Source organism: Typha angustifolia, chromosome 6 (assembly GCF_048772165.1).
Source record: "Typha angustifolia cultivar Huaian chromosome 6, ASM4877216v1, whole genome shotgun sequence".
Lineage (NCBI taxonomy): Eukaryota > Viridiplantae > Streptophyta > Magnoliopsida > Poales > Typhaceae > Typha > Typha angustifolia.
In genome coordinates, this window is record NC_133244.1 from 4929024 (window position 1) to 4943659 (window position 14636).

A 14636-nucleotide genomic window follows, 5' to 3' on the forward strand; every position below is an offset into this window, starting at 1 on the left:
ATATATAAATAATTTACCCACCTAAACCCTAACCTCCACCTCTCTCCCGATTGGAAGTCATTCTTAAGGGTGAAGACGAGTCGAACTAATTTCATCACGATAGATTTCATACCCAGATCTAGATATAATTGCAAATTTGCCGGCGGATCTAGACACGGATTGAGATTCATAAAAATATCAGAATCCAAATCCAGATATGGTTGTCGGATCTGGATGCGAATCTGGATATCCATTTACCAGATTATATATAAATAATATACCCACCGAAACCCTAACCTCCACCTCTCTCCCTATTCAATCAAAAATTGACCGGCCTGCGCATCATTTAGAAACCCTTTCACCGGCGTCGGCGGCCTTCATCTCTCTCCCTCTCCATCCGCTACCGCCTCCGTCTATCTTCCTCTTTGCTGGCTACAAACCCGTCCTCCTTTCTCCATCTACAGTCCTAGGAAGATCTACCATACCATCGGCTCAAGGCGGAGCTCCTCGAAGATCCCGCCTTCGACTTCACCGATGCGTCCCGTCAATGGATCTACCGGGTATGATCGCACACGATATCTAAGTTGCAAGCCTTAATCTCCCCTCGCCCGCCGCCCCCGCCAACAGCCACCCACCCACCCCAAAAGCATTACCCTCTCCCTTTAGGGCAACAGTCATTACCTCCTCAGCTGATTAGAACGAAAATGATGGACCCATCTCTCAAGAAACTAACATTTTGGATCTTGAATATTTTGGTTGTTCTTATATTAATAGAGTTTGGATTCTAACAAGTTTCAACGGTTGGTATCTCTGGTGCGAAGAATTTGTATTCCGACACTAAGTTTGCTGCTGCTATTTCTTGCTGGATGATATGTTTATTCTAGTTGTTTCATGTCATAGTGACGACTTGGTAATAGCTTTAGTCTATGAGAAAGGAGGCACTTAACTGCGACTAGGAAAGAGCATTTCTATAGGCTTTAAATGAATGAGCAATTTGTATGCTGGATGTGCTAGATGTTTTGTTTCCTGAACTACTATCTGTTATGTCTGTTAGACTCTATTTATGTGCTTTACCTATCTAAGTGTGTTTTGAAGAACGTTAATATTTATATATTAATTGCATGAATTGTGTATGTTGGAAATATTTATTAAAATAATAATATAATATATATATTTATATTAGCTATTTTAAATTACTTAATAGGTCCTCCTAGTGTTATTATTTTTTAATAAAAAATATATGGTTAGAAAACTCGAGATCTTTAAAATAAGTCTAATATCCAATAGTTTCAGAAGTAATTTTAAATTATTAATTTTTTAATTAAACGCATCGAAATTACATTACATAAAATAAGCAGAAATTAACATTTCATAATCTGATAAGTCATCTCCATAGCCACCGGTTTTGGTTCCGTAGCCAGTGGTTTCAGTTTCGTAGACACCTCCTCTTTTTTGACTGTATTTACCTCTATATTGATTTTTCGATTAACCTTCGATTTGAAAATGAATATTGCTTCTTCTATAAATTTCATATCTTTTTCTTTGAAAGAAAGTACGTTCATACGAATTTTTAATTTTATTTAAATTAATTGATAAGATTTCTCTATCCTCGCGATCACGATCTATATTCAATTGTATAGTTCGTAGTTCTAACTTTTTTTTTGTCATTTTTTAATTTAGCCATTATCGTTTGTTGCATATTATCGCTACAAAAAACATGTTTGTTCTGTTGTTCTTTTATACTAGTAAATTTTTTTCTTATTTCTTGATTGGTCAATGAAATACAAATTTGCACTCTCTGTGTTGAGATCAACAGAATTCAAAATGACAGGGTAATATAAATATAGAAATAGATACCTATAATGTCTAATTTAGAATCTTAGATTGGGTTAAGACGTTCGATCTGTCGACTACATCCACGAAATTTGCTTATGATCTTTTTAATTGCATCCATACGATATTTTAATGATTTTTGGAGTCTTGTTTCCACTGCGACTCTTTTATTTTTATTTTCTCATGATAAACTAATGTAATCCTCTCCCATAACTTATCTATCGTCTAATTAGTCCATAATAAGCATAAGACTTGATTTTCTTGGTGGTTAAATGCCTTTCCTCGAATAGTTGACATTCTAAATGAAAACTAAGAGTTCTAAAGATAATTTGCAAATGAGAATGGTTGAATGCCACTATTTATAAGAAAAAAATTTAGATGAAGTTCTTAAAGATATGAATCTCTTTTAAAAGTATGATAAGATAGAAATTTTTTTAAAGATACGATAAGATATAAATATCTTTTTAAAGATATGATAAGATATAAATTTTGTTGAAGATAAGATAAGAATCTAATAAAGATCAGATATGATAAAAATTCAATGCTCATAAGATGATAAATTTTAAAAATATGATAAGATAAAAATGTTATAAAGATAAAATAAGATAAAAATCTAATAAAGATTAGATATGATAAAGAATCCAATACTCACAATACTGCATTCTTTATAAATATCTCCTCAAACTCTTCTCTCATAAATATGGATTTTGGAAAAGAGCTATCTCCGTCCTCATGACGGTAAACCTTTGATCTCTACATGCAAGAAACAGTTGATCTTGTGCCACCAGAATAAGGGAGGAAGGCGCCGAGGTTCGATTCCTGTCCATGTAGGGATCAATCGAGGGAGAGAAGAAGGTAACTGTCATCTTTGGAATGATTATTTTTCTAAAAACCCCACATATGAGGAAAATATTTTTCATAGAAGGTTTCAATGTCAAAGAAGTCTTTTTCTTTGCATTGTTAATGGAGTAAAAGAGCATGATGACTTCTTTGTTCATAAAAAAGATGGTGTTGGTAAATTAGGATTATTTACTTTGCAGAATGTAACAACTGCACATTGTATGTTAGCATATGGAACATCAACAGATATTGTTGATAAATATATTAGGATTGGTGAGTCTACTTCAATCCTATGCTTAAAAAAATTTATAAAGCGATTATAGAGATTTTGGAGAAGAATATTTGAGGTATCCAAATACAAATGATATTGCGATTGCTACAGAAAGGCGAAGAGCGATAGTTTCTTAGAATGTTGGGTAGTTTAGAATGCATTGGAAATGAAAAAATTGTCCAACAGGTTGGGCGGGATAATACTGAAGGTGCCATGGAGGCCCAACTATTATTCTTGAGACAATAGCATCATATGGCTTATGGATATGGCATGTATATTTTGGGTTACCGGGCTCCAACAATGACGTTAATGTATTACAGTCATCTAATTTATTTGATAAATTAGCATAAGGTGTTGCTCCTCCTGTTTTTTATACTATTTTAGAAAAAAATTATGATACCGGTTATTGCTTGGCTGATGGGATATATCCCAAATGGTCCACAAACTATATCCCAACCCCAAGTTAACAGTACTTTGCTGCCAAACAAAAAGCATATCGAAAAGATATGGAGCGGGCATTAGGAGTTCTTCTGGCACGATTTGCCATTATTAAAGGACTAATACAATTTTGGGATAAGCGAGTATTACACGATATCATGATTGCTTGTGTGATATAATCGTTGAAGAGCTAGAAACCAATGATGATGAACGATTCTTTGTTTGACATAAGAAGATCCAAGATAGAGGCTCATTTTGAGCTTTGAAATACACTGATTGAATACTTATGACAGAGGAACGAAAATAAAAGAATATATATTTTAATATAATTTTTATTTGATGTATTTCATGTTTAATGTATTTTAATATTTAATATTTACATTGGAAAATAATTTTGAGTAATTATATTTTATAGCACATTGATTTTAAATATTAATAAACATATTTATTTTATAAATAATAAAATATTAGACTTAGACTCATTTTTATAAATAATAAAAATTTTAAATTTTAAATTAACTCAAAAATAATTTAATATTAGACTCATTTTAAAGGTCTCGATGAGATTTTTCTAATGGTACTATTTGTGTTAAAAATCGATTAGTAAAACTAATTATTTACTCAGTTTAACTAACTAGATTATTTAATAAAGGATATAGATGGAATTAAAATTGTTGAATACAATAATTATTGGGCAAATTTAAATTTTTTAAAAAGCTTAAAAAAGTAGGGCTCCAAATTTGGAGCCCCATTGTTGTTAGCTACAAAAGAGCCCGGTTGGAATTGCTCTAAATGCTCTATATTTGGGCTCCAAATATGGAGCATCAGTTGGAGATGCCCTAATAGATTTATATTAGAGCAACTTCAATCGGGTTCCAAATTCCAAATTTGGAGCTAGCAACAGTGGGGCTCCAAATTTGGAGCTCTATTAGAAAAATGAGTCGAGCTCCATTTTTTTTTAAGTTTTTTAAAAAATTCTAAATTTGCCCAATAGTTATTGCATTCAACAATTTTAATTTAATCTGTATTCTTTATTAAATAATCTAGTTAGTTAAACTGAATATATAATTAGTTTTACTAATCGGTTTTTAACAAAAATAGTATCATTGTAAAGGTCTCATCAACAACTTTAAAATGAGTCTACTATTAAATTATTTTTGAGTTAATTAAATTTTAAATTGTTTAGTATTTATAAAAATCAGTCTAATATTTTATTATTTATAAAATAAATATGTTTATTATTATTTAAAATCAATATGTCCTAAAATATAATTACTCAAAATTATTTTTCAATGTAAATATTAAATATTAAAATACATAAGATATAAAATACATCAAACATGAAATACATCAAATTAAAATTACATTAAAATTTATATTCCTTCATTTCCGTACCTCTTAGTGCATTTTGAATCTCAAAATTAGCCTATTTATCTAAGATTTTCTTATGTTGAGCAAATAATCGTTCATAATCATTGGTTTCCAGCTCTTCAACGACTTGAGGTTGAGTAAAATCAACAAATATCTGATTCCTCGTCCCGTTTATCCTTCACAGTCATATTGTGTAGTATCACACAAGCAATCATGATGTCGTGTAATACTTGTTTATTCCAAAATCATGTTGGTCCTTTAATAATGGGGTTTTAAGAAAAAAATAATCATTCCAAAGATGACAATTACCTTCTTCTCACTCGAGCCTCGGCGCCATCCTCTCTTGTTTTGATGGCACAAGATCAACTGTTTTTCCAAAATCCATATTTGAACATGTAAGATAAGAGTTTTGAATTATAAGAGAAGAGTTAAAGAATACAGTGTTGTCATCTTATGAGTATTGGATTCTTATCATATCTAATTTTTATTGGATTGTTATCTTATTTTATCTTTATAATATTTTTATCATATTATATCTTTAAGAGTTTTGTCATTTTATTAGCATTGGATTCTTATCGTATCTGATCTTTATTGGATTCTTATCTTATCTTCGACAAGATTTATATCTTATTATATCTTTAAAAGAATATTTGTATCTTATTATATTTTTAAAAGAGATTTCTATCTTATCATACTTTTAAAAAAGATTTTTATCTTAGCATATCTTTATGATAAGATAGGAATCTTATCTTTAAGAATTTCATCTAAATTTTTTTTTTATAAACAGTGACATTCAACCATTCTGCAAATCATCTTTCAAACCCTTAGTTTTCATTTAGAAGTCCTTTATTCTATCATATGTCGACTATTCGAGGAGAGACATTCAACTACTAAGAAGATCAAGTCTTATGCTTATCATGGCTTGAAGTCTCCGAAGATCTAATCTTAGGTACTAATCAGATGAAAAATAAGTTATAGGAGAGGATTATATTAATTTATCATGAGAAAATAAAAAAGTCGCACGGGAAACAAAGGACTCTAAAATTGTTAAAATGTCATATGGATGTGATTAAGAAGATCATAAGCAAATTTCGTAGATGTATTCGACAGATTGAGTATCTTAACCCAAGCGGAGATTTTGAATTAGACATTGTAAGTATCTATTTCTATATTTATATTACCCTGTCATTTGAATATATCTAAATTTTTTTTTTTGTTAGATTATCAAAGCTAAAACTCTTTATGGAGAAGAAACGAACGAAAAGAAGGGGTTTCAACTTGATCATGTTTGGTTGATTCTCAAGAATGCTGAGAAGTGAGCTGACCCAACGCCTATCCCTTCAAAGCCAAACTTCTCTGCAGGATCACAGTCGAATACCATAAATTCTGTTAATCTCAACACAGAGAGTGAAAATTTGTATTTCATAAGTGATGATCAGTCTTCTAGTTCCAATTCATCAAGTCGGCTTATTGGAATAAAGAAGGAAAAGACAAAGAGGAGAAATCTAGAGCTTAGCTCTGAAGGTACCTTTCAAGAAATAAGAGAAATTTTTATTAGTATAAAAGAAAAACAGAACAAAAGTACTTTTTGTAGGGATAATATGCAATAAATGAAGATGGCTAAATTAGAAAATAACAAAAAAAAGTTAGAGCTACGAGCTATGCAATTGAATATTGATCCTGATCGCGAGAATAGAGAGATTTTGTCAATTAATTTAAATAAAATTGAAGATTCGGATGAACGTGTTTTCTTTCAAAGAAAAAGACATGGAATTTGTAGAAAAAACAATATTCATTTTCAAGTTGGAGGTTTATCGAAAGATCAATATAGAGGAGGTAGATACAGTCAAGAAAGAGGTGGTGGCTACGGAACCGGAATCGGTGGCCATGGAGATGACTTACCAGACTATTAAATATCTATTGTTTTTATTATGAAATATTAATTTCTGCTTATTTTATGTAATGTAATTTTGATATTTTTAATTAATGACATGTAATGCTTATTTTGATGTTTATTTCGTGTAATATAATTTCGATGCATTTAATTAAAAAATTAGTAATTTAAAATTACTTCTAAAACTATTAGATATTAGTCTTATTTTAAAGATCTCGATAAGAGTTTTCTAACCATATATTTTTTATTAAAAAATAATAACACTAACGGGACCTATTAAGTAATTTAAAATAGCTAATATAAATATATATACTATATTATTATTTTAATAAATATGGAGCCCGGTGCGTTGGAGTGCACTGGGCTCTTGGCTCCAGAGTGTTTTTCTCTTTACTCCAAGCACTGGGCTCTTGGCTCTAGAGCGGTTTTCTCTTTACGAAGCAATGAATGTGTAAGAACAGATTGTTTTTCCTTCTTTCTTAATATGATTTAGTGGAACTAAACATGTACTTTTTCATGTTGTATCTGCTTTCCAATGTCTGCTACCTTGAAGATCTGAGTTGTGAGTTGGAGAGCCAATAGTCCATGAGATTTTAGATCTTCCTTGCTTCTTATGAGTAATCATTGAAAGGTATGCTTTCTTCTTTTTCCCTTTTTCCTGCATCTATTTCTTTCTTATTTGATTCTTACCTAATTGGGGATGGGATATTAATAAGTGATTGATAGAGTTTTTTTTGAAGCCAGTTGCATTTCAGCTATATTCGTCCTTTTTCTTTTTCTTTTTCTTCAGAATGACCATTATTTCTCTAATGCAGTGAGAGAACCAACTGTAGTCTAATGCAAATTTTCAAGCTTTTATACGAGCTTAGATTGTCGATTTAATCTTTAACAAATAGTTAACCATTGCAAATCTGCTGCAAGCTCCTTTGTAATTGTGAATCTTTACTAAACTAATTTCAGTAAGCTGTAATGTTGTAATTTTCTCTAGCTACCTTTTGTTAAAATTGCATTAGTAGAGTGAGTGATAGATATGTTTAATTTTTTTTAGACTATTAAAAGACCAGTTGATAGTCGTATCCTGTTGCAATCTAATGTATATCCATTTAAGATATATCTGTTTAGTTGGGATATGTTTTTAAATTTTGCTATCAATGTAATATCCATATTCAAATCCATATCCGGAGCAAAAAAAATTGATTCAAATGTGAGTTGAGAACTAGTTGATCCCTATCCGATCCATTTTTACCCCTAGACTCATTCTTTTGATCAATTTCTGTTTTCAATGATTGAGCTCATTTTTTCCCATCAATTTCTTACTTTGAAGTTCATGATTTCTACCACATTCTCTCAAACAAATTGTTAGATACGCTGAAGCATATGATAGATTTTCTATAATGAGTTTTTTTTCTCTATTATGTAATCTAAGAGATTTGGCAAGAGGATGATAAAAAATAAATTAACTGAATTGAAATTTGATGCTGATTCTTTTTCTCTGTCTTGCAGTTCTTGAGCTCGAAATTGGGTCAAATTGAAACCATTTCAGTTCAAGCTTGACTTTAATCATCGACTCGAAATTAATTTTGAATAAAGAAAACTCCGACGCTGATGGACCTCCCATATGGCGGGGGAAATTGGATGATGGTCCCAAATCCGAGCTCGGCCTCTCAAGACCTCCATGCCCTCCAATACCAACAACAGCAGCAACAACAGCAGCAGCAGCAGCAACAACAACAGCAGCAACAACAACAACAACAACAGCAACAGCAGCAGCAGCAGCATCACCACCACCCATCGCTTGCCTCTCACTTCCACCTCCTTCACGTATGCCCTGATCAGAAACCCTACCCTAATATGTTGCTTTACGAGATCTTTTATGAACTCGTTGCTTGTTTTCTTCAAAGATTAGTATGGAGTTAGTCATAAATGCTTTCTTCTGTACAATGAGGCCAAATTCTAGGGTTTGCTACTGGATATGAAAGGATAGATGAGATAATGGAAAATTAGGAAGAAATTACTAAATTCAAGGAGGTGAACTTTTATTCTTCATAATGACATTATTTTGATGGGGGAAAAGTTAGGATTTTGATGATGAATAAATATTTAGATGCACTTTATGGATCAACTGAATTAATTAAATGGGGACAATTTATCTTTTTAAACAATCACTTCGGCAAGAATTCTTGGTACTAACTCAGTTATGTTTGATCTATGGACTTTCTAGCTTCCTTGTTGAGGAGAGACATTAAGTAAAATGTTTTTCGTTTTTTGTTTTTTTTTTTCTATTCGGATACTTTTATAAACTTTTCTAGTGAATATATATCTTGGTAATTGGTGTTCTCTTAATGTAAATCAGGTTTTGACTGTTGACTTTGAGTTTTCCTATGCTTGTTTATCTAATTTTGCTCATTGTTTCCCAGTTGGTTGAAAGTCTAGCAGACGCAATTGAAACTGGGACAAGGGATCAACATTTTGATGCATTGGTTAGAATCTTCTTTTTCCCTCCAGCTTTTGTACTTCAGAAAATGGATTTCCCATTTTATCTATAGACTATAATTGAGTCATCTAGCTTAAACTAATGCTAGCTCCTTGAAATATCTTAATGTCCCATATAATATGAAAGGCAATCATCATAAAAAACTTGAATCATGAATCAGATATGCATGCAAGGCATCAAATGCTAGATAAGAAAATACTAAACTCTGTACGAGATGCAACATCCTTTAGAATCTATTGTGTTTTATGAAATTTGCTTGTCAAAGGTAGAATTTGCACCATCACAGTAGTTCATTAAAAATGTACTATTAGGTTTTTAATTATTTATAGATATATCTTGAATGAGCATTATAAAATTCTCATGTTCGTTACATTGATAATTTAGACATCCTGCTAAAGATTATCTTGGATTAGGTTTGCAATTAACTGTGCTACCACTTTCCTACACTTATGCTCTTTAATGTGGACATCATTCATTTCGTCCTAATAATTTGTTAGGTTGATGAATTGACCAACACATTTGGAAGGTGCCAACAATTACTGAACTCTATATCAGGAACACTAAATACCAAGTCTGTGGTAAGTATAACTAAGATATTCTTTTTAATCCTTACTTTGTACTGATTGGACTTCAAATGTGGCTTCATAAAAAGGAAAAAAATTTAGTAAATGGAAGCAGTCTTGTTGGCGGTGGTTGCAGACTTGCAGTTATTATTTGCTGTAGATAATCTACTATCCACCTTCTATCAAAGTTTTTTTTTTTGGAGAGAAGTGAACTTGATAGTATCCCAATTAAACCAGTGCCATTGGGATTCGAATCCAAGAACACTTTTATAATATGAGCCTCTTTAAGCATATGAGCACTATCCCATTGACGATTTGTTGATGTTTGAAACATGGTTCGCCATATCGGCCGATCCCGATACGAATCGGCCGATCCAAACTCTTTCTCTCTTTCACTCTTTCTTTTCACTCTTTCTTACTCTTTTTCTTTCTTTTACTCTTTCTTTTTTTTCTCTCCTTACATATAATCATTGTTTCTCTTACGGACAAGTCTAGCTCTGGTGAACTCCGACAAACTCCAATATATACTTTCTTAATTACTATTGTTATTTCTCTCATTTTTTTCATTTCTTCTACTCTCTCTCTTTTTCTTCTTTTTCTTCTTCTTTATTGCATCATGGTTTTTTTTTATTTGATTTTCTCCCACTCACTCTTTCTAATCTCTTCTTGTTTTCAATTTTTATTGCACATAGTTTTTCTTTTTCTTTTCTTGTTTTTGGTAAGCTTTTCTCTGAAGTTTTAAAAAATTTTCTGCATTTTTAAATAATATTTAGAATTTTATGTAATTTAAAAGTCCGATCCGATCCAGGCGACCAATACGGCCGATATGGCTGATCCGACTGATATGTATCGTTTTTTCGGAAGACCAATCTTAATTCCGATTCCGATTCCGATTTTTTGAACCTTGGTTTGAAAAATATTTTTTCTAATTAATTGCTAGTTTGCAACTTCATTGCCCATATATATTTATATACACATCATATAGGTCTCAATTGTTTGCTTGTGATGATACTAGACAGTTGAAGGACAAAAGCGGAAAGTAGAAGAAACTGAGCAACAGCTGAACCAAAGGAGGTTTATATTTCTCCTTACTACACTCTCATGTCAAGTGTTAATAGTTTCTACTTGTACTTTTGCTATTGTTTTTCATTGATAATTTGATTGTTTAATGTCAGGGATCTGATTGGCAAGTACAGAAGCTGCGTTGAAGATCTGGTTAAATCCGATAACATTCGATAATTCATTGATGTCATCCTTGATGTTTGTACGAGACTTGGTTTGTCCTTGTGACTTAGAAATTAAGAGTTCATTTACTTTGTCACTTAAAAATGGTTATCTTCCACTTTTATGGGTAACTTCTTACTTCAAGAAATTTCTTTGTTTTGCTCTCTGTCAAAAGGTGTTACATCCTATGCCGTCAAAATTTCCTCACTTGTTGGCTACACATCATTACACCCAAAATCTTGTGATTTTTGGATTTAGGGTTAATAGTATATTACAGTGTTGATGAGGCTTATCGTCTCTCCTTATGAGCTTCTTTATATACAAAAAAAGAAAAGAAATCTAAGTATGCCTCCTAGGTTTACTTTCGGACATAGACATTTCGTACATGTGCAACTATGGAAGTGGTTGTTAACTTGATTTATCATACTTACATGACATGATTCAGTAGTCTTGGGCAATGGAATCGTCTCTCTTTTACTTTCTCTGATTTTGTTGAGGCTTTTTTTTTTCAATTTTTGGGTTAATAGTTTGTAATGGAAGACAACTCTGGGTGATGGGTTCTTGAAATTTGTCAATTTGATACGATTTTTAGGTTAAGATCCTATAGCTCATATTCATCCTCCTGCCTCCTTTTAGTGACCATTATAGTTAATTCTTTGATGCAATGCTGGATAATACACATTTAATTTCCTATTGATTTTGATGAATGGAGAATGATGTAGCAGTAATCTATCAAATTTGACTATAGAGGGTAAGACCAGAAAAAAAAAATCTGGGTGAGATGATTCTACATGGCTGGAAAATGCATTGACAAAATTTGAGCAAGATGACATTTTGCATCATGCACAATGGATTGTCATACTTTTATTTGGCTTCTATTGGAAGATTTGCATTTGCTAGTATATTTTTGTAAAGCTATCAGTATTCTGCAACATCATGCAATGGGCTTTGGTAATGTCATTCTCAGGACGAGCATAATTAGATCCAGAATTCATGTATTGTGATGACTACTTGAGATTTATGTCAATCCTGTCGCTGTGATATCCCTTGGTGATAGGACTAGAACCTAGGAGTCCTGTTAATGAGCAGATTGCTATTCATATTAACCGATCAGTATCAATAGCTCTCAACTGCTTTATATTATGAAGATATAAGAACATTTTGGTTTAGGGAATTTTCTAGTTTATCTAAAAGTCTGATTCTTCTCCTAGCATGGTTCATCTCTGATTTTACCCTAATGTAAGCAAGAAAGTATACAAATATATAGGACATTTTAGAGGAAACTGAGGATGACTATTCTACATAATTTGTTTGAAGAGTGCATTAACAAAATCCATATTAGTGTCTTCTTTTTATTCTGATAAAAGATTAAGCATGGTGTTGACTTGTTATGTCTAGTAGAAGATTAACTTGTCAACCTTTTAAGTTCCAAGAAATAAGATTTAAATAAATGATTTGGGGCGATTTGGTGGATCTAATGATAGTGCTGAAGAAAATGGGAATATGAATCTGACTTTCATTTTGTAACCAGCAGCCAATAGTAGTACTAAGTTTTGTTTAGTGGAACATATCTTTCTATAAATAGAGGCCCAAAGAGATTTAATGAAGAAAATTTTCCAGCGCGAGAAGAGAAGTGGATTCTTAGATTTATTTCCTTTAAGCTCAGGATGTAATGCAACTATTAGGGTTTCAAGATTGCTTTGCTCCAAGCTTAGCAATAACTGTTACTCAGAAAGAGATAAATTTTATTATAGATTCTTGTAGCAAAGATTTCGGGATAATATCATAGGCATGCAGTCTTTTTGCAAGATCCTTTGTAGGATGCTTGGTCTTCTTGTTATTCTAAAGTTTATAATGTTTTCACCTTATCATTCTTGTTCTGAAGGAAGAAGCTTTGAAGGATCGAGTGGTGGAAGTTTTCATTTTCTAATTTGTTCTTTTTATTTTATCGAATTGTCATGTGGTGTAATATTGTTAAGTTGTTTTGGAATTAAACCATTATCTGCTTGCTGTGTGAATCAATAATGCTTTATTCTGAGGGTTTATATTGTTGCAAACCAATCATTTGTTGATGAGGTAGTTCATATGTTTTGAAAGTTTATTCCTGTCTCTTGACATAATCTTATCTGAAACATATACCATTTATATCCTTGACATAATCTTAGTTGAAACATTTACTATTTCATATCACCTTCTAATTGGTCCTTTTTGGATCTTATTGTCAGTTTCATGCAGCTTGGAGAGCTTCCGAGAAGATAGGCTTTTGTTTTGATGGAGAGCCCAAGACAAATGGAGAACCAACTTGAAAGTAAAACAATTCTATTGCCAGGGAGATTCATTACACATGTCTTCTGACTGATAGCTATTGTATTGCATAAATTATGTAAAATAGTGATGTGATCTCAACATGTAGATGTTTATATGTATTTTATGTTAAAATTAAATCTTTCTTTTGATTAATTTGTGTAATTTTTCAATATGTGAATTTGGGATAATAAGTGATGAACATCATCATCTCTCTTATTAGGAGCTATTTAGTCAGCTCTCATCAAAATCCTTGTCATATTAGTGGAGAGACTAAAGGACTTCATATCAACTATAAAGCTTAGGTCCTAGATCTTAACTTGATAATTCAAATTAAATCAAATATAAAAGTTCACATATGGTGGAGGTAGAGTTTTGGACCAAACAAGCCTCCCTGAAATAGACTACCTTCCAAATTTTATGCCAAACAGGTTTTTTCTTTTTACTGTAGTTAGTTGAATGTTAATCTAAGAAGAGGAAATGTAACAAGAATGTTAATCTAAGAAGAGGAATCTAAGAAGAGGAAAGGTAACAAATTCAGCATCTTCTTACATATAAGACAGATATAATTAGAACAGAATGGGGAGAAGTTAAAGGAGAGGGAAATGGTCTATCTTGATGGAGCAGCCCCATGTGTGGACACTAGGGCAGCTATAAGGAAACGTTCTAAGAAAAGGCTCATATGGCTGTTGGCCTTCGCTAGCCCGCTAGACCTAGCCCTTGTGGGCCGATGAACCCAATGACAACTTGGTAGCAATTTTGGGAGATTGTCTACCCTTTTTTCTTTTCTTTTTTAAATTTTTTTTAATTTTGTCTTTGTTTTTAATCATGTAGGCCACATAACTTTGCTAAAAGAGAATCTCTAATTTCTTCGTGAAGTATTTTCAAACTTTTCAGACAACCGCGTTTTGATGCTCTTTATGGGCTCGACAACATAAATCTCACTTCACTTGACTAGTCTTTCGATGAGGCCAAGATTAAGCGGGCCATTTTTAACCTTTTGTGTGGCGAGGCTGCTAGACCATATACTTTCTTGGCCCTCTTCTACAAACATTACTAGGTCGTGATCAAGCAAGATTTGTTACAGGTTATTAACATCTTCACCTCCTCTCGCTGTTAGTATGGGCTAAGGCATTTCTAATCTTAATCCCTAAAGTGAAGTCACTAAAGGAGCCCGAGGATTTTCGACCCATTAGTTTGATTAATTGCTCCATCAACATTATTTTGAAAGTCTAGGCAAATCATCTTGTCTTTTTTTAATGACCTAATTCTACCTAGCTAATCTAGTTTCATCAAATGCCATCACATCCTTGATAATTTTATAGCAGTTTATGAGTTGATTTACTAAATAAACTAAACCATGTTTTTTGATCTAATTATCAAACTTGACTTCAACAAGGCTTTTAACTATGTCAACCACTTTCT

General features: G+C 32.1%; 1 protein-coding gene across 4 annotated transcripts; it reads left to right on the forward strand.

Moving 5' to 3' along the window:
• The first annotated feature begins 279 nt into the window (after positions 1-279).
• On the forward strand, positions 280-13363 carry LOC140761603 (mediator of RNA polymerase II transcription subunit 9). 4 transcript variants are annotated; one of them, XM_073099008.1, is made up of 8 exons: positions 280-539; positions 5953-7257; positions 8130-8447; positions 9044-9106; positions 9618-9698; positions 10699-10757; positions 10859-10959; positions 13133-13363. In XM_073099008.1, the coding sequence occupies exons 3-7, from the start codon at positions 8232-8234 to the stop codon at positions 10920-10922; spliced, it is 483 nt and encodes a 160-aa protein (XP_072955109.1). In that variant the 5' UTR covers positions 280-539; positions 5953-7257; positions 8130-8231; the 3' UTR covers positions 10923-10959; positions 13133-13363. The 4 variants fall into 4 exon arrangements, with proteins under 4 accessions (XP_072955109.1, XP_072955108.1, XP_072955111.1 ...); XM_073099007.1 differs by having other exon boundaries at positions 7180-7257; XM_073099010.1 differs by having other exon boundaries at positions 7180-7257; positions 10859-10947.
• Positions 13364-14636: the final 1273 nt, after the last annotated feature.

What these genes read in the sequence shown, in the direction of transcription:
- LOC140761603 (XM_073099008.1), top strand. Translation starts at nt 8,232, where the DNA reads ATGGACCTCCCATATGGCGGGGGAAATTGGATGATGGTCCCAAATCCG. An exon ending in ATCAACATTTTGATGCATTG is followed by an intron (nt 9,107 to 9,617) that starts GTTAGAATCTTC and finishes ATAATTTGTTAG; the next exon opens with GTTGATGAATTGACCAACAC. An exon ending in CAACAGCTGAACCAAAGGAG is followed by an intron (nt 10,758 to 10,858) that starts GTTTATATTTCT and finishes GTTTAATGTCAG; the next exon opens with GGATCTGATTGGCAAGTACA.